Source organism: Aythya ferina (assembly GCF_964211825.1).
Source record: "Aythya ferina genome assembly, chromosome: 2".
NCBI lineage: Eukaryota > Metazoa > Chordata > Aves > Anseriformes > Anatidae > Aythya > Aythya ferina.
In genome coordinates, this window is record NC_140297.1 from 10,006,904 (window position 1) to 10,033,248 (window position 26,345).

At 36.4% G+C, this 26,345-nt stretch overlaps 1 protein-coding gene across 3 annotated transcripts in view; it reads right to left on the bottom strand.

Moving 5' to 3' along the window:
* The window catches only part of PTPRN2 (protein tyrosine phosphatase receptor type N2), a 649,793-nt gene that overhangs the window by 230,811 nt on the left and 392,637 nt on the right, over positions 1-26,345 (bottom strand). For all 3 annotated transcript variants that reach the window (XM_084509497.1, XM_084509495.1, XM_084509496.1), the window contains exon 12: positions 8,007-8,071. In XM_084509497.1, the coding sequence (XP_084365623.1) occupies positions 8,007-8,071 (65 nt within the window). The remainder of the gene's footprint in view (positions 1-8,006; positions 8,072-26,345) is intronic.

Genomic DNA, 26,345 nt, shown 5'->3' on the forward strand with positions numbered 1-26,345 from the left:
ACTAAAACTATGCTTAGTGAAAGCAACACAAACATCCGCCTAACTAAATCTTTAAACTACTTCCTCAGTAAACACATTGCTGATACAAGGGAAAAAAAAAAAAAAAAAAAAAGCTCATTCACTATCTGCAACTCAGGCTTGAATTCTAAGGAAAACAGATGCCTTAATGTTTGTAATGCCCAAAACAGATCACAGTGAAGCTGTCTGTCATGGATGGTCCCTGACCTGGATCTTCCTTAGGCTTAGACTTGCAGGGGAACATTTGGTGCCTAGGTATTGCTACAGGTATGGGGAAGGAATGGGAACTGCCACCTCTTCCTCTCCTTAGATTACCAAATATGTATTTGAGATTGCTTGAAATCCATGCGTTCCTCCCAGGATTGAGCACCATCCTCTGGAGGTGGCAGGATCTCCCTTCCCAAAATTTCTGACCAGCTCTGTCACAATCGAACAGAATTTAATCTTCATGTGCAGCTTCCCCAGCCATCCCATCACAATGAAAATTTTGTTTCCCTTTGAGTCACAATGAGCTGGCTGCTGGTAGAGGGAGGATGCTGAATTTCATGAATCAGTAAGATATCTAGTACAAACAATCACAACTTCCTACGTGAAGATCTTACATATCTTCTCTATGAATATATCAAATGCAGGCTGCTAAATCATAGGGTAGATAATAACATTGATTTTTAAGCAGAATTACACTGCATTTTGCTTATGTAGTCGATGCTAGTATCTAAATCTTTTTCTCTGCAGATTTATAATGGTTTTTAAACAATGCTTGGCTTTAAAAACAGTGGCATGACATGGCCTAAAAAAATATATATATATATAAAAAAAGACAAATACTTAAAACAAACATATGCTATTTTTTAAAGGAACAATGTTAAAAAAGACAAAAAGAAACAACATGGGTAGGATGCATAAGTTCCTGAAGCCACAAGGCAAACAGTATCTTGTTTCATTTTACATGATACTGAATAAAAATTGAATTGCTGTAGTTGCTATAGCAACTGCCACATCACTTGGCACTTCTGCTCCTTTAAATCACACAGTGCTACTGTAAAGGAATTCATGAACCAACATGACACTTGAATACTTGTGCTTTTTTACAATATTTCATGAGGAAAACATAAATCAATATACACTGAGTGTTGTCTCTGAAAATTGGGTTTGCTATACTTTTCTTAACATTATAATCTCCTCATTTTCTTGTCGTGTTCTCTACAAATTTGCAAAGAAGGTGGAGGGCGTTGTCACAATCAGAGCACAAGAAAAGAAATTACTACTGACACCTGATTTTCAAACTGAAGCTGTGACCTGTCACTCAGATGTCAAAATACCTCTGCTATGCAATATTCAAATCAAATACAGGGGATAAATATTGGAATTTTGCCCCTCCACAGCCAGAGATGGTGTGATATGTGACAGAAGACAGTCTCAGTAGCAACCAGGCATCTCTTTAAACTTATCAGTAGCTTAAAAGGGAAGTCTAATGATACATCTACAGCTAAGCATATTCAAAATATTTGCAGAGTTTTGGCCATGATTTGTATTGTTTAAGAATGTCCTGCATACAACATGCAGTCACAGAAGGTATATGACAAAATAATGGGGTAAAACAATATATATATATTATGGTGTATATTTTTTGTGTTTATTTTGCCATTTATTAACACTCTGGATGCAATTTATTAGAAAAGCAGCCCTCTAGTGGGCTATGTACCATAATGAATAGTTAATAAATAGCATTAACATTATCTCTAAATATTAGCTAAAATGCATTTTGCAAAAACATACAAGATCTTAAATAAATGAGCCATAGAGCTCCATCATTCTCTTTGGAGAAATTTAATGTTCTGTTTAGCTTTATTTCTTAAAGCCCTTGAAGCATTACTTTTAAATGCTGTTTTATGACCAACTTCTGATTAGTATCAGTCTACAATACATGTATATTCACAACACTGTAAGAGCGCGATATTATTCACTGTCAGTAAGACTCCATAAAAGATGTATATAACTAGTAGAATTCTATTTAATATATAATCTATGAGTTTTTAAGGGTTACACAGCTTTAGAATCTAAATTTGTGAGTGGGGGTAGAGGGAATAAAGTAAATCATCCTCATTTTGTCTTTGCCAAGAATATTTCAAAGATTGTACTCCTTGAAGTTTTTCATTTAATTATTTTTCCTGTCTCCGTAGCCCTACAGTTACATGCCATAAGGCAAAGAATCCATCTGTGACCTGAAGCATGCCTTGCCCATAGCAATGTTTGTTGGTCCAAAACACTGTCCTCCTGGAAAACCCCGTTCAACTCTTAAACAACACAGCCACACCAATTAGCAACAGCCAACACTGAGAGCCTGCTGCAGGATATGTGATCACACGTTGCAAGTAACAAGGGAAAAATGAATCTGATTTTTTGAACCCTTAGCTATGTTAGTTTTTTGTTTTTTTGTTTTTGTCCTTTCCACACTCCCCCCCCCCCCCCCCCCCCCCCCCCCAACCCGTGGCTACATTGCTGTCCATATCAGAGCTAAGTGACCTTGGGTCCAATGTCCCTTTCTATGTCAGTGCACCACCTCTGGGTAACATACCTGTTGCATATCAGGAGCATTGCAAAGATGACACTGTAAGAAAGTCAGCTAGCATAGGTCCCTGGATAATTTGGGCTTTGCAAGCCAAAAGCCAACCATTGGAGATGCTACTCAGCAGTCAGAGAAGATCAGAAAAAAAATGGTACCTTACTCTTTGGCAAATGATTTGTCAAGTTCTTCACTCACTCTATTTTTTTAAAGGAACTAAACTCCAATATCATTCTGGATCACATCTGGATACACAGACATTAATGACAAAATCTGGCAAAAATGAGAGATAATAATTTAGAAATCTGACCTCTCCCAAAGATTGCACATTATTATTGCAAATCTTCTAGCCTCACTAGAATGCAAATTCTAGTTGCAAATGCAAAAGAAAAAACTAGAATTTTTAAATGCACATTTATTTTGTTTATTGTAATAACATCACTTTATGCAATATCAATATAATTCTAGGCCTATCAAAATTTCTATAATTGTGAATATCCCAAAACACCAAAATATCACTGATCTATTTTAGAACATCTATAGATATGGTGAAATGTTCATTTCACATATATTTTGGGTTAATTCTGCTTTGTTTAAAAAACTTTTAAAATTTGTATATCGGTCATAATGTTAGAAAAATGTTTCAAATTCTACAAACATATTTACAGGTTGAGTGATAAGTATATTTTGTGTTAATTTAAAATAATACATTCCAGGGTGGGTGCAGTTTTACCAGGTCAGAGACTGTGCCATTCCCTTGGTTTGTTTTGGGCCTTAATTCAGAAACATTATTATTCGAATCACACTCCTAGCCCCCCAAAACTGATTTGAAACATTATGCTTTCTTGAGCCATTGGAGACCCTGACTTGAAATTGTGGAAATTTCAGCTGAAAGCTGGCTTAAGCAGTTATTTTTGCATGTATTTGAGCAACCATTTGAATATTTCTTGAACTGGAACTGGGATTGAACCAGAGAAACGCTGATCACAGCTAAACTCAGAGTGGCACTGAACTGAGAAATACTGTGGTTTTGTAATAATTTCAAAGTGCTTAAAAGGCGAGGGAAAAAAAAAAAAAAAAAAAAGTGGTTAAATTCCTAAAGGTTTTGGAAGGACTTCCAGGTCACCCAGTGGACTCTGTGTGGGCCCATGGATATTGGTGCCTGCCGAGCTCCCTAGAGCTGCTGAAGCTCCTGGGTACAAGCCCAGTGGGATGACCTCTGCATGGGATGGGGATCCCAGCCCTGCTGAACCCTGAACTCAGCTGGAGTCATGCAGCACCCTCCACATGGGACACAACACTCCCTGTCACTTTGGGAGACAGGAGAATGAGTCCTGCAGTTTGTTTATTCAGGCTTCTTACCAGTGCCAAGCCTCTTATAGCATTCTGTAAATAGGAAACAGATACAACAATATTTACGCTTACATTTTCACATACACTCAACCATGGGAGGTTCTTGAACTACTAAAGGTGACCTTAGGACTGTAGAGATTTGCTTCACAAGGGGGAGATCAAAAGAAAATACCTCAAAGGCATCTACATCCTATCTGAATAACCAGGAAGGTGTGAAAATCTCATGATGAATTTGTGACGCACAAACATCATACATGACAATCATAGAGTCATTAAGGTTGGAAGAGATCTTCAAGATCATCTGGTCCAACCATCCCCCTACCACCCATTTCACCACTAAACCATGTCCCTAAGCACCACGTCCAACCTTTCCTTGAATGCCCCCAGGGACAGTGACTCCACCACCTCCCTGGGCAACCCATCCCAATGTCTGAGAATGACTCAAGCAAACCTTGGAGGGCTACCATGTAGGAGTTTCAGAGTGTTGTAGGTGCTGGAAAACTGTGAGTAGAAAATAGATGTCTTGGCAAATACAATGCCATAGGTAATTGGTACTATAGCGATGTGCACACATCTTCAGGATTTTTACATCGGCACTGGTTTTCTCTACAGCAGTTATTACTTTTTTTTTTTTTTTTTTTTTACTTTTTTTTTCTGGTATAGCCATCTTACAAAAGAGATAGGTGCCAAAATAATTAGCTCTTTAGGAGTGATGCACAGCATCTCAAATCCCAGTCCAACTCTGTGGCTTTCCAGAACCCTGAATATTCTGACAGCAAATGTTAGATGTTGAAGCAAATTTGCTGTAAAAGGGTCTGTTTGCAGTAAGGGTCTGTTGTTCTGCAATGACCTAAAAGCTCTGCTTATCTGCACTAGTTACCAGACCATGCCTTGCACTACATCACAGAATGGCTGATGCTGGAGGAGGCCTCTAGAGGTCACCTGGTCCAAACCCTTTCCTCCAGCAGGGCCACCTAGAACAGGGTGCCCAGGTTCATGTCCAGGTGGCTTTTGAAGATCCCCGAGGAAGAAGAAATATATATATCAACCAAACCTTAACATGAAATGTATAGAGCTTTTAAGCTAACGTCCTGACACATGAACTGCTTTTCTTGCAGATAATGAACTCATTTTTATTCCTCCTGAATTAGAGCCAGAACCTACTCTAAACTTACACAGTGCAGCTAAATTCAGCTGTATCCAAAAGACTCACTGAGGCTGTGGAAATCTTCTGTATGACATAGGGATAATGAAGTGCATTGTAACTGTGATAAACTTCAGACCCATATTGTTAATGACTGTATGGCACATGTTTATGCAGTGGCATAATAGGAATTCATCAGCCCTTCCTAGAGTTGCCTGAATGGTTCAGTAAACTTGGCGTGAATTGTATTGCTGCTTTTGAAATGCTTTTCTTGAGAGAGAGGCTGAGGAGCTCTGAGAAGCATTTCACCTCTCCATAAGAGAGAGAACATTTCCTTCTACCAAAGCATTTCTCCTCACTATAAGAGAGAGTTTCCTTCACCCAAAGCCTGGCATCTAAATGTTTCTAGCACAAATCCTGTTCATAAGAGACCAAGACCTAAACCAGATTCCACTGTCCAGAGCAACACATGAATTATTACTGAGCTTAGAACAGTTCCTGTATTTGTTTATATAGCTGTTCCATTTGCCACCAGTATCTCAGCCATTTTTCTCTTGAGCTATTTCAGATATGAAACTTGCCATACAAAATAATCCCTTTTATTTTACAGTCCCGCATGTGAAGATTTTATATCCATTAATTTTGTCATGAATCTGACCTACTGTCCAAACAAAAAGGCCATTTCTCATTCTGAAACTGAAGTTTATTCTAAGTACTAGAATAGATCTGAGTATCTTGATTGAAATTTACAGTTAGTATTACATATACATTTTTTCTTACAGTGTGAAGCTAAAAATCTCCTTATTCAATAATTTTTTTTTCATTGTGTTAAAATATGTACTTTGCTATTTTGATGTTGTTAAACACCAGGATGAATCAATAACACACTGCAGAAATGGATTAACATAGTTTGATTTAACCTGAAGTAAACTGAATCTGATACTCTATCAACAAAGAAACAACTTGGTTACAGCACTCCATTATTTTTCATGTAGGTGAGACTGCAGAAATGTATTCATTATGTACACAATCATAAGTGATAAGACATAGAAACAGGAATATACACAACTGGAAGAATTCACATCTAACAGAAAAATATATATATATAAACAGCTGAATAAATGCTCTTCCATCACCTTAATTTTTCCAAATGTAACCTGTAATATATTAGGCCTCAAATGTCTTCTTCTCTTTTGTTAATTCATTTTCACTTTTTGCCTTCTAAAAATACATATTTGGCAGAGTGTAAAACACAAGTTTCTGTCAAAGGCTTTATTAAATCAAGTAGTGTCACCATTAAAAAAATATGATAACCTAAATATATGAGAGGTGAGTTCTGCAGTGACAAGTGACTACTTTTACTAGCCCAAGCACAAGAACCAGAGTAAGGAGATCTCTAGCCTAAAAGCTTTCAATTTTTCCCATTCCTACCAGCTGGTCTTAAAAGAACTAGGAGCTCCTTGAAGCTATGTTGCCAATACATGCTTAGACTACCATGTTTACAACAACCATATTATTACAACATGGATTAATGATGCATTTAACAGGTGGCGATTCCTTGCATTTCAAATGCCTGAAAGTGCTTTCTTTCTCCATTGACTGTTATATGTATAAAATAACAGTTCATTTAATGGTAAGCCAGCTGGAATCCATTCAGTGATAGGAATTAGGTGAAATACATGGAGGTATTTCATCAGCATGCAGAATTCCATTGAATTCTGGGTAACCAAATGTACTAGATATGGCTTCCATAGTATAAGCAACAGTCGTAGTTCTCCTGTTGTTTACCAGAAAAGAAAGCTTGGGATTACCACAAACACAAGCTTCACTCTGGCCTGAAGTCAAGACATCCTGAGGTGTGCATTCATGCTCCAGGATACACCTCCCAACTCTTGAGTTGAGGCACCCTTAAATCCCTCAACTAGTTAAATCAGCTTCAGTTAAGGAGAGATGCTGGCTTTCATTTTCTAATGATTTTACCTACATTGTTTCTGAAGATCAAATTCAAGTTTTGACCCCAAGAATCTCATCATGTCTTACTGATGGTGCCTCTTCAGGACCAAGTCTTTTCAAAATGAAAATAAAGTTATACAAAGAATCTCAGAAATACTGGCAAGGTAAGTTCTTAAGCATGAACTTATAAAAACCAGAAATATCGAAAATAAAAATCAGTAGGAAAAAAACCCAACACAGTTGAATTCCTTCAGTATGTTACAAGTTATTCATTATTCTCAATACTTAGAATAATGTAATCACAAGAAAAAGGCATTTGTCTAGCCCTATGAGCATTCACCACTAGAAAAATTACTTAAATGGAAAGGAAAAAAAAAAGATAACTGTGTACACAAAATTAGCACGAGAATTAGCAATCAACTGTAGTTCATACAAGGTTCTTAGCAGATAGCATCATCTTTATTAATAAATGATGAACTGCTTAGTGGAGTTTTTGCTTAGTGATATCACCATAATAACAGACACGTTTTATTTATGTTTCAAGTTGCATCCAAAATAACCAAATCATTCACTGACAGATTCTCTCTAACAGCTGAAGAGACTTTACCCCGAATTTAAACTTTCATTGATCTAGATGAGCTACCACTCCAACAAAACCAAGGGGAATAATACAATGACTTCAATTGCTGTGCTCATCTTTGGGGATTTTGTTCCTGTGATACAACAAAGCAAAAAACTGCATTTCTGAAAGCCGGCTGCACTTTCCTCATAAGGATGGTATTTTTTTCTCTGTGGGATACAGTGCTATTTGTGCAGCAGATTGTATTTTGACAGATGCAACTGTATCATAAAAAGGCCCTTAGCACTATCAGACTGGTAGTTCACAAACGTTCATGAGCTCCAGGATTTCATAAAAAAACCCACAACAATTAAAATGTTTTTGAGAGTGTAAAATGCCCCCAAGCCACTTACCTCCCCCACGCCAGTCTGCAAAATTCTCAGCCCAGTTGTTTTCTCAAGCTTCTCTTTGTTCAGGGCTGCAAGGAAAATTAAGATTGAAAGAGTTATGGGAAAGCTGAAATATGCACATTTTTGCAGCACTTATAATATAACCAACCTTCCTTCCTATCCTCCATCATCAAATTCATGACAGTCCCTACCTACACCATCTATGGAATATTTTTCTCTGATAGCAACTCCATCTATTCAGTGTTTTGAATACATAAGTGTGCCATTAATTGTTCACTGTTACATAAAAAAGCAAGCCAAATTAATTTTTGCTCCCTTGTATACAGAGTATCACATATTTAACACATGCACAATATATATGGGAAGTTCTCTTTTGTAGAAGCTTCACACTTTCTTGCAGCAAGGAGCAGAGCAGCATCTTACCACTGCAACGGAACTGTCACTGTGTAAGACATTTCAGAATAAATGACAGTCTCACCTAGCAGGGAAGATAAATAGTTTATCTGACAACACTGGAATGTGATGCACAATATTTTTCTTTCTAAAATTGAGATTTTTTCATATTTATCAGCTTCCATATCAGTAAAAGCATCCAAAAATAATCAAGTATAAAACAGCATAGAAATATAAAATAGAGATAGTAATAACTAAAACTACATCTGTACTTGTAACCTAAAAATGTCCTGGGCATGGACTTGAGCACTATTGCCCATACTAAACACGTATGAGATTATTTTCAGCTGAGAGTATGGGTAAGGTCACCCTGTTTTGGACAGGAAGATGTTAACTATCTAGATGCACATTGTGTCAGTTGGACTCCTGGCCAAAAAAAACAGACTCCTGGCCTGTTTTATTTACTAATAACAATGAAACCTTACAGCCGTATTAAACTCTCCTTACTTTAGCCGTCTAGTCATTGACTATCTAATCCAAGTGAGTCATCTAGGTTCTCTCTGCAGTCAATGGAAAGAGATGGACATTTAATACGGTGAGTCATTCCACATATCTTACACACATCAGGAGGCACCCTTCTCTTTCCATTGATTACTAGGACAATTGGGACAGACTTAGCTTCTCAATTTATGTTGGCTGAGGGAAATATTCCTACCAGAAAGCACAAGAAGTGTGTCAGAATATATCATAAACAGTTAAATTACTGCTGAAAAAATATCTTTTTTGTTGTTTTCATTTTGGAAAAATACGCTTTAATTGCTGCTGCTTGAAACATTCAGAAAAAATCACATTGCAGCAGACAGTTCTTAGAAACAATATTGTGAGCTGATGTTTTATTTAGTTTGTCTAAAGTGCAACCCAAATGACTCAAATTTATATCAGAGGCGAGTCATTTCATCAGGTCTCATTTTCACCTCATATATCCAAAATGTGAAATTATTTTTGTAAGGCTTCATATGTGCAAAGAATCAAATGTAAAAATTCAAGCAATTGTAATACCAAGAAACTTTCCTGACTTCCTCCATCAAGGGATGAATTTTTCACATGGTTTAAATGGAGAGGAAAGCTCTGTCCAGCTTTTTGACCCAGCTGTTGAGCTGATGGGAGCATGGAGTCCCTAGACCAAACACATGGTTTGCTGGATTTGAGCCTAAAAAATAGGCACAATACTCATATACTTAATAGTTATACCATGCTTTACACATTCACAAACATATTTATCCCACCCAGAGTCACTGGGACTGCACTACAAGCAGAGCTGCCTGGATCACATGATTTGAGGCTTTTAGTATTTCTTTTGTTATATATGTTGTGCAGTAGCAATTTACAAAAAGTAAATCTTTGCAACCAAGCTTGATTTTCATCCTTGAGATGGACTCTAGACTGTGTTGCTTCATGCATGGCTGATGACCTGCCATGCTGACATTTGCCTCTTTGGATGTGCTACGTCATTGAAAGATGTGCCAATCTAGCACACCAACAGTCTCTCACCCAACATGTAACGGCAGATTTCTAACAAATGCAAAAATTTAGAAGATTTATAAAAACAAGAGGCTCTGTGGCGTCCTTCAAATAAACTGGAGTCTGAAAAATCATTCTTCAGTAGTTTGGGATGAATAAAATGTTGGAGCAAAGTGGCTGCAAAATAAATGATGTACAAGTAAACAAAAAGGCTTAAATCCCAGTGTATAATTTTCTATCACACGAATAGGTGACAGAAAATACTAGGTCTGCTGAATCACTGGGTTTTGTAATTACTATCACATATTTGACCAACCTTCTTCTCACGGGTTTCCTGCAGACTTTATTTTCTGAAGCTTTGCTACATAAAGTGTATTTAACACTCCCTTCCCCCTTGATATTGGCTAAAAGAAAAAGGACAGCTCTGACAGTCATGCTAACATAAACCCTGCTGAAATTAAGAGGCATGAAGTCACGATGTGTTACTGATTAAATCAGAACCTGAAAATGGTCAACTCAGGCACTGTCAGATTGTGGAGAGAGAGACAGCCAACTGTCTCCAGCATCTTCACTCCAGGCGTGTACAGGAGCATATTTTAGCTACCCTTGAACTCCACAAGCAGTTCAGGAAGGTCAACAAATTCTGTCAAAAACAGCGGTGCCAAGGCTAAAGCGTCAACCACATATTGAGATGCTGCTTGAAGCTGCTGAACATTGAATAGAACTTCTTAACTTTTGCTATCTGTAGTTGAGAATTTAAGACAAAACACAGTCGATAGCCTGTAAATAGATGAGGAAGGAGTGGTGGGATATTAGATTCAGATATTTAGAACAATCTACTAATCCTTTGAAAACTGGTCTACATTTTAAAGGGTATTTTAGTGTAGTACCTACGAGTTTGTACTCCAATACAAATATTCAGCAGACAATGTTTTTGCTGCAATGTCATGAACTAGAAACAATAATCCTAGGTAACATGGTATATTACACATTCCACAAAAGTTGATATTTTATGGCCATGGCTTATGGTCCAGAAATAATAATGCAGGACTCATGCACACTCATCAGCAAAGAAGAATAATAAAAATAGCTACTCAATAAATAAATAAATAAATAAAGAAGAAAAAAAAAATCCTAACCCAGTTAGCTACATATAAATCTCCTTTTTTTTAATCTTCCACTGAAACAAAAAGGGCTTCCAAACACACAAAAAAGGAGGCCTTTAAATTAAATTCACTAGATGAAGGATATGCAAATTACCTGGAGAAGCGGAGCCCTATAATGTTCTCAAAATTCTGCAATAGCCTATTTAATTAGTATTTTAATTTATCAGAATAATTCTTTGCACTTGACAATTTATGCAGTATTCCATATAATTAAGCACGTAGCTACAGTGGAATAATTTTGCCTACTCTCTGTATACCAGTTATTTTAACCTGAAAAAATCTGTGGAAGTCTCTTCTGTGATCTAAATTACAATGGGGACAACTTAATGGCTTTGCTCTATTAGAGAGCACGATGAGGGTGTTACTGAGTGTTTAAGGGTAGCGATTGTCACTGTTCATAGTCTTCACTAACCGGAGGGAGGTCTGATGTGTTTTCTGAGGGCTAACATTTATTTCCTTCAGCAAAGTTATCCGGCAGTGGCATAGTCAGGAATTTGAGTGCCTAGTTTTGTCATTGGCAGGTTTGACCTCAGAGCCTGTTGGTTATTAGGAGAAGCAAGTTACAGATGGCTTTGAGCAGACCTCCGGTCTCATTACAGCACTTCTGGAAGAAGAAAGTACTAAGAAATGAGTAGTTCACAAAGCTTTGCTTTAAAGCAGGTTGCCAAGCACAACTGCACCCTTCGGTGTACTTGTGGGAGCGGCGTGCACACTGGCACAATTGGGATGAGGGAAGGGTTTCTGCAGGAGGCTTTTGCAGTCCATCTCCTGCAGTGCTGCAGGATTTACCCACTCCAGGGAAGAAACCATCCTAAGTATGAAAAGTATTTATGGGAAGATGGTGTCACTCACTAGGATACTTTATTTTTCTGCTGTGAATCTTACTTTGAGGGTGTGTTTTACCTAATTAAACACAAAAAACAAAAGTACTTACAGACATACAATTCCCCTGACCTCCATTATATGCCCATTTTAGAATAAGTCAATTCATGCCCTGGACTCACTAACTATATTGACTGGACCTCCAGTCAATAAAACGATAGAGATAAATTAATTCAGATTTACTGTCTGATGAATTCTATACCAACCGTCCTCTTTCCATATTTTTGTTGTAATGCCCCTTTCATAAAGACACATTCAGAACAATTTCATCTATTTTCCTGTCTTTGAGGAAAGAAAAGGGAAAAGGAGGAAGGGAAATCCAGGAAGATGGTATTTATTACAGCTTTAAACTTTTAAACACATTTCCCAAATCTAACACAAGCAGATGTTGCCTTTATTTACACCAAGTTAGTTTTTGCTTCCTCCTGCCCTACCTTCAGATTATATAGAAAGTTTTTTTTTTATAAAGTGAACAAGAAAGTCTGTCTTTATGCCTGGTGGACCCATTCACATGGGTGGCTTGCATACACGGCAGATACAAAAGCCTTTGTCTCTTGTGATTCAATGAAAACGGATTCCCATAATGCTCAGCCTTTCTGTTGAGAAGTCCCAGGGTAAGCCTGCTTTTGCATGGTTGATGCACCTCCTGAAACTGCTGAGGCATTCACACCACTAAATGAAAGGAAGCAGATTTAAAAAAGACACAGGCAGTTCAGCACTCTCTAAGTTTTTTAGAATATTGGATATCTGGATATGTTATATTGGTTTTCCCACCTGCTGTACTTGTTGTTGTTGGAAGTAATTAAAGTGAATTTTAATGAACTTTGAATTAGATACTTAGGTACCCCCATGTTCAGAAGAACAGCATACACCTATGCGCCTCCCTGGGCTCTCCTTCTAGGAGATGCACCCTGTGAACTCTTCTCCCTAGGCAGGAGTAGAACCAGGCTGCAAGTAAATAAGTCATGAAACACAACATAAGAATCCAAAATGCTCCAGCTAGGAACAAAAATGACTAACTGAAGTAGATACAAGGAGAAGAAGGTTCCTTTTACCCAATTTTATGATTCAGTTAGTGATGGACAAGTAAGTTTACAGGCTGTGGGCAAAAGGTATTTTGTCCTCCATTCGTTACTGGGTGATGAAGTGAGATTGTAGCTTCATATGTAATTTCTAGTTAACTGGCAGCCAGGCCTAGAATGAAAATGGTTACAGAGAAGTCAAAGCCACATATCTGCACTAGCGACAGCCTGCTAAATATTATGTCATATTCAATTTTCAAGTCATTTTTCAAATGATTTTAATTAGATATTGTTTCAATCTCACGTGCATTAATTTAATTTCGGATATCAACATTTCAGCTTTCAATCTGCTCAGACGCAGTACCTTGCTGCCTGGAGTAATTTAAAATATCGTTTGCATCTCCAGCAATTTTCAGGGCACACATCCTTTACAACCTGCTCTAGCCAATAAAACTAACAGATGGAAATTCAGGCAGTGTTCACCACTCCCAGTGCACCTTTGGAATCTCACAGTTTTTGGTACAAGATAGACAAATCTACATGTACACAATCAAGGAATTTTCCTTCTCTGTTTGTCTTTAATTCTGTTAAAAAATACACAAAAACTCAATTTGTCAGGCAAATAGCACTGCATACTCCCATAAGAGAAAAATTGGTGCATACTTGAGTAGCTAGCAAGATCTGTATGTTTTTTTTAAACCCTTTCACTAAAATGACGTCACTTTTTCTTCTCTAAAACATTTACCTCCCATGTCCCCAGAGTCCCATGGACAGATAATATTGAAGCTGAGAGCTGCAAAGATCTAATATATCAGGACCTCACATAGCTCTCTGTTTGCATAGATTAGACATGTATTTTAAGCATATTCTTTTTGCCTGACTGCTTGTATTGATTTATTTTTACTGATTTAATAAATAGCTGCTCAATTATATGTTTTCTCGTATATGTTCTTTAAAATGAGCACACTACTATTTTAAAATATGATATTTAAGTTATAGTAAAGGAGTTTGGTATATATTAGATAATATTCTCGCATTTCTCCGGAGCATTTATGTTAATAGCGGGATCCCTCTCTGCTTACTCTATCTGTCTCAATTAAAATGTCAGTTAAAGTTCCTTCACTAGTCACAAGGAGCAAACAGGTATCACCTGAGGTTGACTTATCTCATCTTGAGATAGGTATCATTTTCTCATCATATAGAAACATATATGATGAATATATATGATCATATAAATGAGATACATATGTAAATATCTTGGGTCAACCAATCCATTTTTTTTTTTTCCACAGGCAAACCCTTGTAAGAAATGTATATATACAAGCTCCAAAATACTTCAGCAGTAAAACAGCCTTACAGACTTAACAGCTACAGAGAGGAGCTTCGAAGGCACAGTATCAACTTGGGGCAGCTTCTGGACTCCTCTCACAGACGCCAACCCTGCAGCCCCACTGCTACCAAACCCTTGCCAAGAAAACCCAATACAATGCAAGGGTTGTGTTCCTGAAGTATAAACAATACCAGTTTATATGAATTAGCATTGTAGAAATGCATATCCTTTATCTGTTGTAGATACTGTCTTGCAGAGCTTCAGAAACCCATTTTCAAAAATAGTCTCCTAAATTATATGTCTATATGCATCAACAGAAGAGTATTTTATATATATAATATATATTACTAAGAATAAAAATAACCATGTTTTAGTAGTGTATGTTCTACAATAAAGAACATACTTCAATGATTTTTCAACAATGACAACTTTTAATACTGTTAACCACTTTATCATTAATAATTACATGTTGCATGATTCCTTATGCTTTATACAGTGTATGTATGTATAATAATTTGCTTCCATACTTAAAATATGGATCCAATATTTACAGCTAAAGATAAATATTACCTTTAAATAGGTAAATAAAGGTAAATATTACAGTTCAGCCCATGTTAGCAGAAAATGAAAAAAACAAACAAACAAACAACAACAGTGTTGTTCCACCATGGGGAATCAGAAACCAAAACATTAAAATTTGTTCAAATAAAGATTTGGTAAAAAAATAAAGAGTTGGCAAATAAAGTATGGCAAGTTTCATCTCCATACAGAAAACTCAGATAAAACACTGCAGCATGTTGAGCAGAAGCCAGAGCAGAATATATTCAAGTAGACCAATGCAGCATGAGCACTGATGCAAGTGCAGACCATTTTTCTCAGTGATCTCCTTTCTGGGCTGATTGCTAATGTCTAGACCAACATTTTAATTGTACTTTTTAAAGTCCCAGTCAGCTTAACATTAAACTTCACCATCATATGTTCAGCCTTAACATTTACAAATTACAAGGCAAGCTTTGTGGTCCCAGGGGATGGAGGGTAAGAAGGACCATCTGGATCTCTCTCAGCTTTTCCTAGTGCGGGAAAGGCTTTGCCTCCTCACCTTCACAACACTGTGGAAAATAACACTCCATAAAATGAGCTTAAGGCCAAAGCTGCTTCTTTTTCCTTTAAAATGAACAGGATTTTGGAATAGCATTATAGAAGACCAGTTTAGCTGCCTTCTTTTATTTATAGTTAAGGATTTAACAGATTGTTTTAATTTTCTTGTGATGAAAATACTACATAAAATCAAACACTGAGATAACAGTTAGTTGGCTTTTCAAGGGCAGCTACATATTCTAGAGTTGTGTATCTGCTTTTTGCTTCTATTTGAATATTTTCTCCTTCCATATACCTCATTTTAGTCCCTCAGGATATCCACTGCATCTCCTTTCTGTGTATTATTGTTTTCATATAGGCATTGTCTGTACTCTTGAAAAATATAAACTGCTATGTAAGATCTGTTCCTTGTCCTTTCAGCATTTTAGGAAAAGTGGAAAAATTAGAATTTTCTATGGCTATCTCCATCTAATGGGAACAAAAATGTCTAACTACCTAGTGTCTGGGGAGAGTAATATCTAAAATATATTTTCTTGCATGTTCTCTCTTTTCTAACAATATTAATTGTGGTGTTTTCTAAGCAGAAAGGACCAGCAAAGTGATTCAGAAGTTGCTACTTATGATGGTTGCAGCTTCACAGAAATTAAAGAATTACAGCTATCTGGACTTTAACTGCACTTATGTGGTTTCTCTGTAATGGATATGTCATTGAGGCAAGGGAAAGGATTAGACCACGTAGCCTACCAGCTACGTTTTCTATCATTTCCATTATTTTTTTTCAATATGAAACAAATGAAAAGACTCAGGAAAAGAGAACTAAGAACTATTGTTGCTCATTTATAGCAGGGTTCCACTCCTCTGAAGACTACCCTGGTAAGTACACTGACCCTCTTTGGTATTACAACACAGAATATTTAAAAGTACACATATTGGCTTCTAGCTGGTAAGCCTCATCTTCATTATGCTATACTTTTTTAGCATTCCTGTTTATACCACTTGGAGACTTCTCATGGTAACAGCCTGAAAGGTAGTGTGTAAAGCACACTACAGCCTGTAGATGCTGTAGCGTGTTTGCTTTGGTATATGAGAAATTTAAGGGGCAATACCACTAATTCTCAGCATGCCAAACTGTCTCTATTTTTAATAAATACACATGCAAGAACTGTCATTTTTTTCCCATTTTTTTCTTCAACTTCCACAGTTAATAAAGCAGTACCCTCTAGGTTCATTTCTTTAATGATCCAAAACAAGACTACAAGCCATGCTATTTGTTATTCATCTGCAACTACACTTAATGTCATCCTCATGGCACAAATGTAACAAGACTGAGTTGGGAAAACATTAGCAATATTTCAACTGACTGGTTCACTAAATCATGAATAACACAGCTAATGCACAAGGTCATTCACTAACAAAATCTATTTGCTGTGCCCTCAGAATAAAATGAAAATATTTATTACCAAGGATGCCACTAGTAACAAGAGTCACAATAAAGCTTTCAGGTGGGAGTGAACAGGGATGATGTTAACTTGCCTATCATTACTCATAATGATTTTTCATAATACTATTACAATGAAAATCTGGAAGGCTATTTTGCTAGCTTTAAAGAGTTACTTCAAAAAAAAAAAAAAAAAAAAAAGCAAAAAGTGGAAGATTCTGGAAAACCTGATTGTAAATTCCAAAATACTGGCCCAATGTTTTTTTAAGAGCACTTTAATCACATAATAAAAAAGCATCATGTTTACTGTTGGATTGGTGAAGTACGAAATAAGAGGATGAATGCTTGTCTACAGAAATGACTGAGTCCTAAATGCATTTATATAATTTGCATATGCATGTGTGCACATGTATGCACATTTGATAGGAACGATGAGAAGGATTTAACGGAAAAGACCTATGTATGTGAAGAATTGTTACTTTGCAGGCCATGGGGACAGCTTTACAGGGAAAGGTTAAAGCCCTTATTGCCAGTCTCAGAAGGTTTTTCTTCAGATTTTGTTGAGTAGCTATCAGAAGTACAAATCCTGTACACCAAAAAACCCAGTGAAAAACCCAGTGAGCGTTTCTACATTTTCTTTTTCCCACAACCATCCTTACTTTAGGCAGAAAGGATTGCTGAAGTCATACTCAAAATATTACTATCTCTACTATTATTACATAATAACTTCTTCTTCTTCTTCTTCTTCTTCTTCTTCTTCTTCTTCTTCTTCTTCTTCTTCTTCTTCTTCTTCTTCTTCTTCTTCTTCTTCTTCTTCTTCTTCTTCTTCTTCTTCTTCTTCTTAATGTTGTTATTGTTAATTATTAATTGTTATTAATGTATCACCTATTCTTCTCAGAGCCAGGAACCTCAAGCGTATAACACTGTGCAACACAAAACTAACAGGTGGTTCCTGTGCAAATGGCCTTAAATCTACCAAACATCTGGAGACAGTGAATAGCTACAGACAGGAATAAAATGACAAAGAATTAATATTAGGTAATAAAATAGCAGGATACCAAAGCAACATCCATCCACACAGCATTCTTTCTCTTATGTTTTTTGTTTTTTGGCACAGGAAATGATGTGATCAGCTAAGCCTTATAAATCCTTTAAAAGCTGCAGCACTTTCCCCGCTTTAATGTTTAGAGGAGCAGAAGAGATTTATTGGCAGGGGTTAAAATAAGGAGAAATGGCAGGAAAGGGCACTATGATCAGCTCTCCCAGAACTGCTGGAAGCAAAAGCAAAGCTTTCCTTTTCTGTAATTGGAGTGATGGGGAGATCTCTCTTTTGCAGTAGGCTTAACCCAGTGCGTATTGGCATGAGTCTCTGCTGGCATTGTCTCTCCTCTAACAATGCTCTGAAAACATTTTTTCAGACTTCTTTACAAAGTGTTAAAAAGGATACCTGGGTTTCCCTGCTCCCTGTAGGTTCTGTTCAACCCTAGTGGATTATAGGTCAGATTATAAACCTCTTGTTGGGCAAAATGCCATTCTGTATTTCAGAGCTCTGTCCACTTTGTGGGGAAATTGTACATTCAGAAAGAAAAGCATTTCTGTCACATTTTTAAAAAGAAATCATTAAGAAACTGAAGAAATATTAGAACTGAAGAAGATTAATTGAGAGTGGGAGGTTGTGGAGTAATACTCTTTATCAAGAGGTAGCCCTGCAGGTAAAAACATTTACTGTCACTTAAAATGCCAGCTACGCACTCTTATGAGTACTCCTTCATCCTTTTGACAAAATGTGCATCATTAGCAAAAAATCTTCCATTTGTACTTTCTGAGCTTTCCTGGTAAACTTTGACTGACATGGTTTACAGAGCAATGGCAGAGGCAGTTCCACCATCTGATACCAGATACGAGGCAAAGGTAACCTCTGTCAAGGGTACGAAAACAACTTTCATTGGCATTGATGCATTCAGAAGAGGACATCGGCCCACAGCCTTTATGAGACTGTCAGACTTGTATGGATTATGCAATTTAACACATAGAAATCATTACTGCATACAATTTACGATAAATGTAAATGAAATGACTATGCACTTTATGCATACACGGGCATAGGTCACTATTAGAGTGTCAGCAATTTCAAGCAATTTCTGTATGCCATTTTCTGCAAAAATTAGCACAATAGCTTCCTTATGGGGTGAAAATCTATAGGAGAGTTAAAAGCTTGGTGAGATGTTTGTTCCATTTGGGCAGGCAGACTTTCTCCCACCAGGACAGGTTCTAAGGCCACCTAGGGCTATGCATGAAGCCATCCATGCAGCACCCTCCCCTGCCTCTGCACAGGCAGGTTTCTATAGCTTCCACTGCATGCACCTTACAATAAGTATTTGCTACTGGAGAAGCGAAGGAACTATCAAAAGGCCAGTACAGACAACAACTTCCTCAGGAAATAATTTTGTGAGGAAATGGTTTGCATATATTCTGACTCCTCATTTGTAGCCTGCTGGATCCATGACTGATTTCTAAAGGAAAGGATGCTCTTGTGAAAGCAATTTTAAATTCCTTACACATACAAATAATATATATATTATATATATATAATACACCAGGGTCCTACACCAATCCAAACATATGCATGTAACATACATAACATATATGTCTCAACATAAGATATATACATATTGCTTATTCCACCCACTACCCTTCAGAAATGACTACAGAACAGCAATATAAACATAAATTAAGTATGAGGTATACATCTCCACCAATCCAGATGAATGTATATTATTATCCCTTGACCCCTTCTTAATGTTCCATTTTACCATGTTTCTAAAATATTTATACCATACAGGGTGTTAAATTATAGCAATTAAGACCATAGTATGGTTTTATTAATATTTCATCAAGAATGTTTCATAATTTGAATTTCCCCGGTGCCCTTCTATTGCTTTGCTGTACACTGTGGGGATGGAGGGCAGTTCTGTTTCGTTCCTCTTCATCTTTGCAGAACTGTACCAGCATTCAGCTTTATTTAGCCAATGTTTTGCAGCTACTGTTTTTTTACTCAGTGATGGATTCATGTAATATGCTGGGGTCCTTAATGTCCAGTTCTTCCCCCTTGAAAACTAAAGACATCAGCAAACTGGAGAGAGACCAGAGAAGGGCCACTGAACAGGTGGGAGCATGACTATGAGAAGAGGCAGATGGGTTTGTTCAGCCTGGGGAAGAGGAAGCTACATAGTGATTTCACTGCTGCCATCTGACACCTAGGCATGGATATAAAAAGACAGAGGCAGACTTTTGCGGAGACTCATACCAAAAGGATGTAAGGCAAAGTTCACGTCACAAGTTGGTATGTAGGAAAATCTTGTTGGGCAAAAGGAAGAAACTGTTCACTTAGTGAGGTGGTGATGGTTAAGCTCTGGGGCAGGTTGTCCTGAGAGACTGTAGAATATTTATGTCTTGATATTTCCAAAATTCAGGTGGAGCAAGGCCCCAAGAAGCCTAACTTCAGATTTGGCATTGCTTTCCACAGGATGTTGGACCAAATGACCTCCAGAGGTCCTTTCCAACTTAAATTTTTCTATGACTACAAATATACATATAGCATCTTTAAAGGCAGTGATTCTTCACAAGAGACTATAATTCCATCCTGTCATTTTTGAAATACTGAAAAACCCTTACTTGAAATGGGCACTGCTTGTTTTTATGAGGAAAGGTTGCTGTCCTCCAGAGTGCCATCACCGCTCAGACTCTGGTTCAGCAAAGCATTTTTATTTCTGGTTCAGTCTGTTCTCAAGCACTTTAAGATATGTTCAACTGATGAGTCATGGTCCAAAAGCAGTAGAGTAGAGTGAAGAATAGAAACACAGAAATTTGGAAAAAATCAAACCAAACTAATATTTGGGGTCCTCACAGACCCCAAACCCAGCTGGGTTTGCTACATTTTGACAGCAAAACCAGAGAGTTTGGGGAAAAAGGTAGAGGGGTAACGAAGACAGACTCAAGGAAAGAGAGTGATGAAGGTTATGGAAAAATTACCCAGGACTTCTGATTAACTTTGGCTATATTTTGCATTCTGTATTCCAAAGATGGACTCACAATGCACTTTTAAACATCTAGAAAGTAGGCATTTAGTAAAAGCTTCTTACCTACTTTCCCTACAGCTGACAGAGAGATAGAGGCTCTTCCAGACAGTACTTCATCCTTTCTTAGAAAAACATTCACGTGTGGTATGGAAATAAGTAATAAATATCAGTATTATTTCTCTATCTATATACTTGTATTTTCTTTTTTTACATAATGCATGATATTATGTAGTAGTGAATAAGACTGATGATTGACTAAATTTAGCAATGAAATGCAAGAGTTAAAATTATATTTGCAAAATATTTAATTATTTTTCAGAAATAAAGGACAGTTTTTACCAGGAACAGACTAATTTTTTTCCTAAATAATTAAATTATCTTTTTTTGTGTGTGTGTGTGTGTGTGTGCGTGTGTGTGTGTGTGTTGCAATTATGCTGCATTAAATACTTTGATGACTTGTTTCAGTCAATACTCAGCACCTTATTTTCAAGCTAATGGAATGTTACAGTTGTTATATTTTGATTTGAAACACACAGCATTTTGTGTATTGTAGGAATCAATTTTGATTAATTTCTGATAAGGTCTACAAAAGCTTCCACCCCCAAAAAGTTTTCTGAACAAACAAAGTTGACAAATTATGACAAGGAACAAATGCCTGCAGGGTTATCCTGAAAGGATTTGGATGTTCTGGGAATTTATATAAATGAAGGCACCAGCAAAACAGCACAGCTCTCTATATTACATTGTCACATAGCAGGAAGAGTTGATGCTCCTTCAGGTAACATTGTGCCACATATAAAAAACGAGCAAATCTGAGCAATTAGTTTCACCAAATGTTGAATGAGAATCTGAACTTCCTGCTGTCTTGCAAGAGAAGCTATGAAGGAGAAAGGAGACTTGTTTGTCACTTTTAGGATGGGTGAGAAGATGAATGCAAGATAATTAACAGGTTGCTGCATCTCTTGTTTCTGATAGCCAACTTAATTAGATGTTCTGTAATTTTGTATCTGGACAATTCCTTGGGTCAAGTTAGGAATTTAATTCCCACAAAACCTCATCTATAATGGGTAAAAGTGCCAAGGTCTTGTAAAATGGAGATATATGTAGGATATAATTATATGTAAAGTGTATGTGTTTTGTGTATATGATGTATGGTGCTGGAATAGGATTTGCATATATTTGAATATTCATTAGATCTTCAATATCTTGTGAAACAAAATGCAATAAAGGAAGGAATAGAAACAGAGATAACAAGGAGAAGATGCATCTCTTTCATTTTCCTAATTTCACACTGTATAATGATCTACCCATCTATTTTCTTATTTAAAAATATCAACAAGATGTTTTATATTATAAATAACATTAAATAATAGACATTAATAATGCATGATAACCTTGCATTCAATTACAATCTTTAAATTAAATTCAAACATATTAATACTTAAATAATAATTAATATAAAATTAAGCTTTAAATATAGGACTGTAATACTTTGTGGAAATTATATTAGTAGTTATAGTTCAAATACCTTAAGAACATAAACCTATCTAAATCAAACAGCAAGCACTGTTGACAGTTCATCAGAAGGAATCAAAATCCACCACTTATCTGACAATTACAAAATATAAATACATTTTCCTTTATCATATCAATCATAATGCTGCATGTACCCCATTCTGTTAAACTATTATTACCTGTACAATTTTATTATCAACTTAAAACACACTATGCCACATTTTAAAATTATTATTTCAGCAGCAGTAGTGCTAAAGGAAAGTAGCATTTTTATAAAACCTAATACATCTGAAGGGAAAAGCACTCAGAGTATCTAAATATGTTTTTTATGCACAGTTTGAACTCCAGCTGTTCAAAGTGAAGTGTCGCCTTTGGTGTGGAACATGAAGTACTTGGGATAGAAAAGCAGAACAGCATCAAAGGAAGACCAACCATCTGATGCCACCAAATACATGTATTGATTTCAGATTCTGAAGGATTCCTTTACCTTCAGTATTTGGCGGATCTAATGAAAGTTTGAACTGACCCCAGTAAGTTTAAATCCTGCTTTAACTAATGCAGTCTTTGAGAAGGACATACAAGTTATTCTATCATTATGCTTGCTATCAGAAATTGTAATAGTAAGAAGATAGTAATTCAGAGAGAGATACATGACACATTGGGCCTTTGGACTACAGACATTACAAAAACTACAAATGTTACCCACATTTACAATCCTCACTAGACCATGAAAAATAAACTATTTTGAAATATTTTTTATAGAGTAGGTTACTTTTTTATTATTATTATTATTTTTTTTTTTTTTTAACATCATCATACTTAAAATTCTTAAATAACCCATTTTTTCCCCCAATGGTTAATATTATATATCATGTTTTCAGCATTAGACAAACTATAAAGAAATTAAATTAATTTGGGAATCGAACTTTAGCATTGAGTCTTTTTTCACACTTACTGAAGCTTTTCATTCTATTCACTATTTATTTTACTTATTAGTAAATATTGACTTTCAAAAGGACCGTGTTCATTACTTCATTTGTAATAAAATCAGGACTTCCTTGTAGAACAAAGAAATTACAGAAACAAGCATAGAAACAAACACACACATGCAATAAATAAAGAAAAATAAAAATGCAAGATTTAACTTGAAAAACACAATATTTTTACTTTGTTCACCATTTATTTTGATTTTTTTCTAGAACTAAACACTTTAAAGGCCAGAACAGAGATTAAAGCACAACTGAAACCATGTATTTAATTCTAATAGAAATCATGCAAGGTGATGTTGAAAAGGAGACAATTGCTCTTTACCTAAACCAAATTAAAGACAATCTTTTGCTGTTTTGGCTAGCAGGAAAAATATAATCCAGTCTCCATCCCTTTCTACATCTCTGAGTCACGTTTAAGGTGATAAATAATAAATTACATAATAAAGGAACTATAATTTGATTTGGCTATTCTACTGAATCAGTTTGGAGCAGTCTTTATCTGGAATTGAGACATTATAAAAAAATGTCTTTCTTTGCATGAAGTGAAGATGCACCAGTATGGGAGGAAGCATTGCACATATGTTCAACAATTTTTTTTGAAGAACCAGAGAAAATGATTTTATGAAAAGTGAGAACAAAACAAGTAGACAACTCTCTTTAGCTTCCTTTATTGCCTTTGCTTTAAGTGTATTTTAAAATATGTTTTCTTAATGGATATAATTCTTGCCATTGTTCATATAATTCACATCTGATCCATACACAGGCAAGCTCCCTGGCAGAGTCTGGAGCACATACTTGGGGGAACCTAAGACATTGCTAAATAATCGTTGCATCTAGTAGTCCATTCATACAAATTGCTATTGTAGAGCAGAGTATGAGTGCCCAAGCTGCCAAGGTGAAATTCTGCATCGCAGAATTCTCTGCCCTCCCCAAGACTGGCAGTGACAGGGGATGGCTGGACACATGCCCCAGTCGGTTGATCTGCCATGGAAATGATAGCCCTTGGCAGAATGAATGAGTAGGAGCCATACATAACATTTCACATTTTGCAGCTAAAGCTATCTGAGCATGTCTGGCCGAGTCCTGTAGCTGAAACTATCCTGTGTGCATCTCTGCACAGCCCAGTTAATCTCACTCTATTAGGAATTCAACTCTGGAAAAAAAAAAAAAAAAAGACATTTTCCCTACTGAGCTTGCATTTTTTTTTCTGTTTTGCTACTTTGTTTGAGCACAGTGTTGGTTACCTGCCTGATAAGACCAAAGGTGACTGAATAATTTGCAGTTATCATGATAGCATTTAAAAATAAATATGAATTTATTATACAAAATTCTTTTACATGTTTGTAAATCCTCCCCAAACAGGTTGGAATTATGTCTTTGTTAGATCTAATTTGAAAAACAGTGCTTTTCTTGTGCATAATTTTTATGCCATAACTCACAATTTGATTCAGGAATGAATCTTGGTGTAAGGTCATAACTATTTTGTGCCTCACTGAATTCACTGCCATGATCCATAGAGGCACTGTCAAATGGGAAACTTACCCTCTTTTACAGGGTCACATTTTCATAGGGGTTCAGTTCAATTCATTTGAAATGTAACTGTTGTGCATTGATTATAGTTGGACACAAAAGGAAACAGAGCTGCTTCTGTTTTGTGATTTGGAAGGAAATATATCCTTTATACAATCATACCTATGTCAGTTAAAGCCTTCGTCTTCGATATGAGATGGGAAGGTTGTGAACAAATGAGATAAAAGTGATTTGCCCCAAGTCACCCAGCAGCCTACTACCAGAACTGGAAATTCCTCACTGTCCTGAAGCCAGATTTAGTGATACTACATTACATCCCTTGGTTCAGCAGTGAAAAATGTCTATAAATATTGATTGTTTAACATGTTCACCCCAGCCTGGAATTTGCAATCAAACACTACCATGGAGTATTTCAGAATGAAAAAATATATATGCAAAAGTAAAGCAAAATTATAGAGCTAAAGAAAACTGGACAAAATACCTCGTATTTACCCTCAGCTAACTGCCATTTTTCTGAAGAAAGATAAATAAAATTATTCTGGGAAAAGGAGAAGCTACCTTTGACAGAACAGCAGCAATCAATGCACAATAATAAAATCATAGATTAACTGAAGGGTTCTTTATTATAAATACATCTAACAATTCATTGTACTTGGTACTTTGGGCCCATTTAAAATTGAGCTGATAAAGCAACACTATTTCTTAGACTGATAACCAGCACACTTATTTTCAGAGAGGTCAGAGGCTTACTTGTTTATTTATCTGAAGTAGTCTTTTAGCTCTCTGATCTCCCCAGTCTATTGTCATTATTAGTCTTCCTCGAGTTCTGCTTTTCAAATACCTTGTCTCCTGCTCACTTTGCATTTCCTATTCAGCAATTTAACCCTACAGACAGTTTATAAAACAAGATAAAAATCCATAAATTAGGCATCCATGGGTGCTTGTGCCCTATATCTTTGTCAAGGATGATCACAATCAAATGCTTGTTTCTTGAGACAGGCTGTCAGCAAGCACAATTACAGGTTCTCAACTTGTCCTGCCTTAACACAAGGTAGAAGTAAGGCTCTTGTAGCAAGGGAAATAGCTTCATACTCATTCTTCATCTTTTTCTTTGTGCCTATTTTGTTAATTCTATTTATTTTCTTTAAAGTTTCTAATTAATACTCTTTTGTAAAAGCAAAACACAATTACATATGCAAAATTTATATTCCTTTCAGAGACAGCATGACAACTGGAGTGTAATGCAAATGCAGCCAAGTCAGGTTTAACCCGGGGCTTTGGCAGCTCTGCCGTGTCACCACAACAGTGTGAATGAATGCCAAGGTTAGGTGCTGGTCCAAGGTGCCACCTTTAAACTGCCAACAGAACCCCCAGTAGTT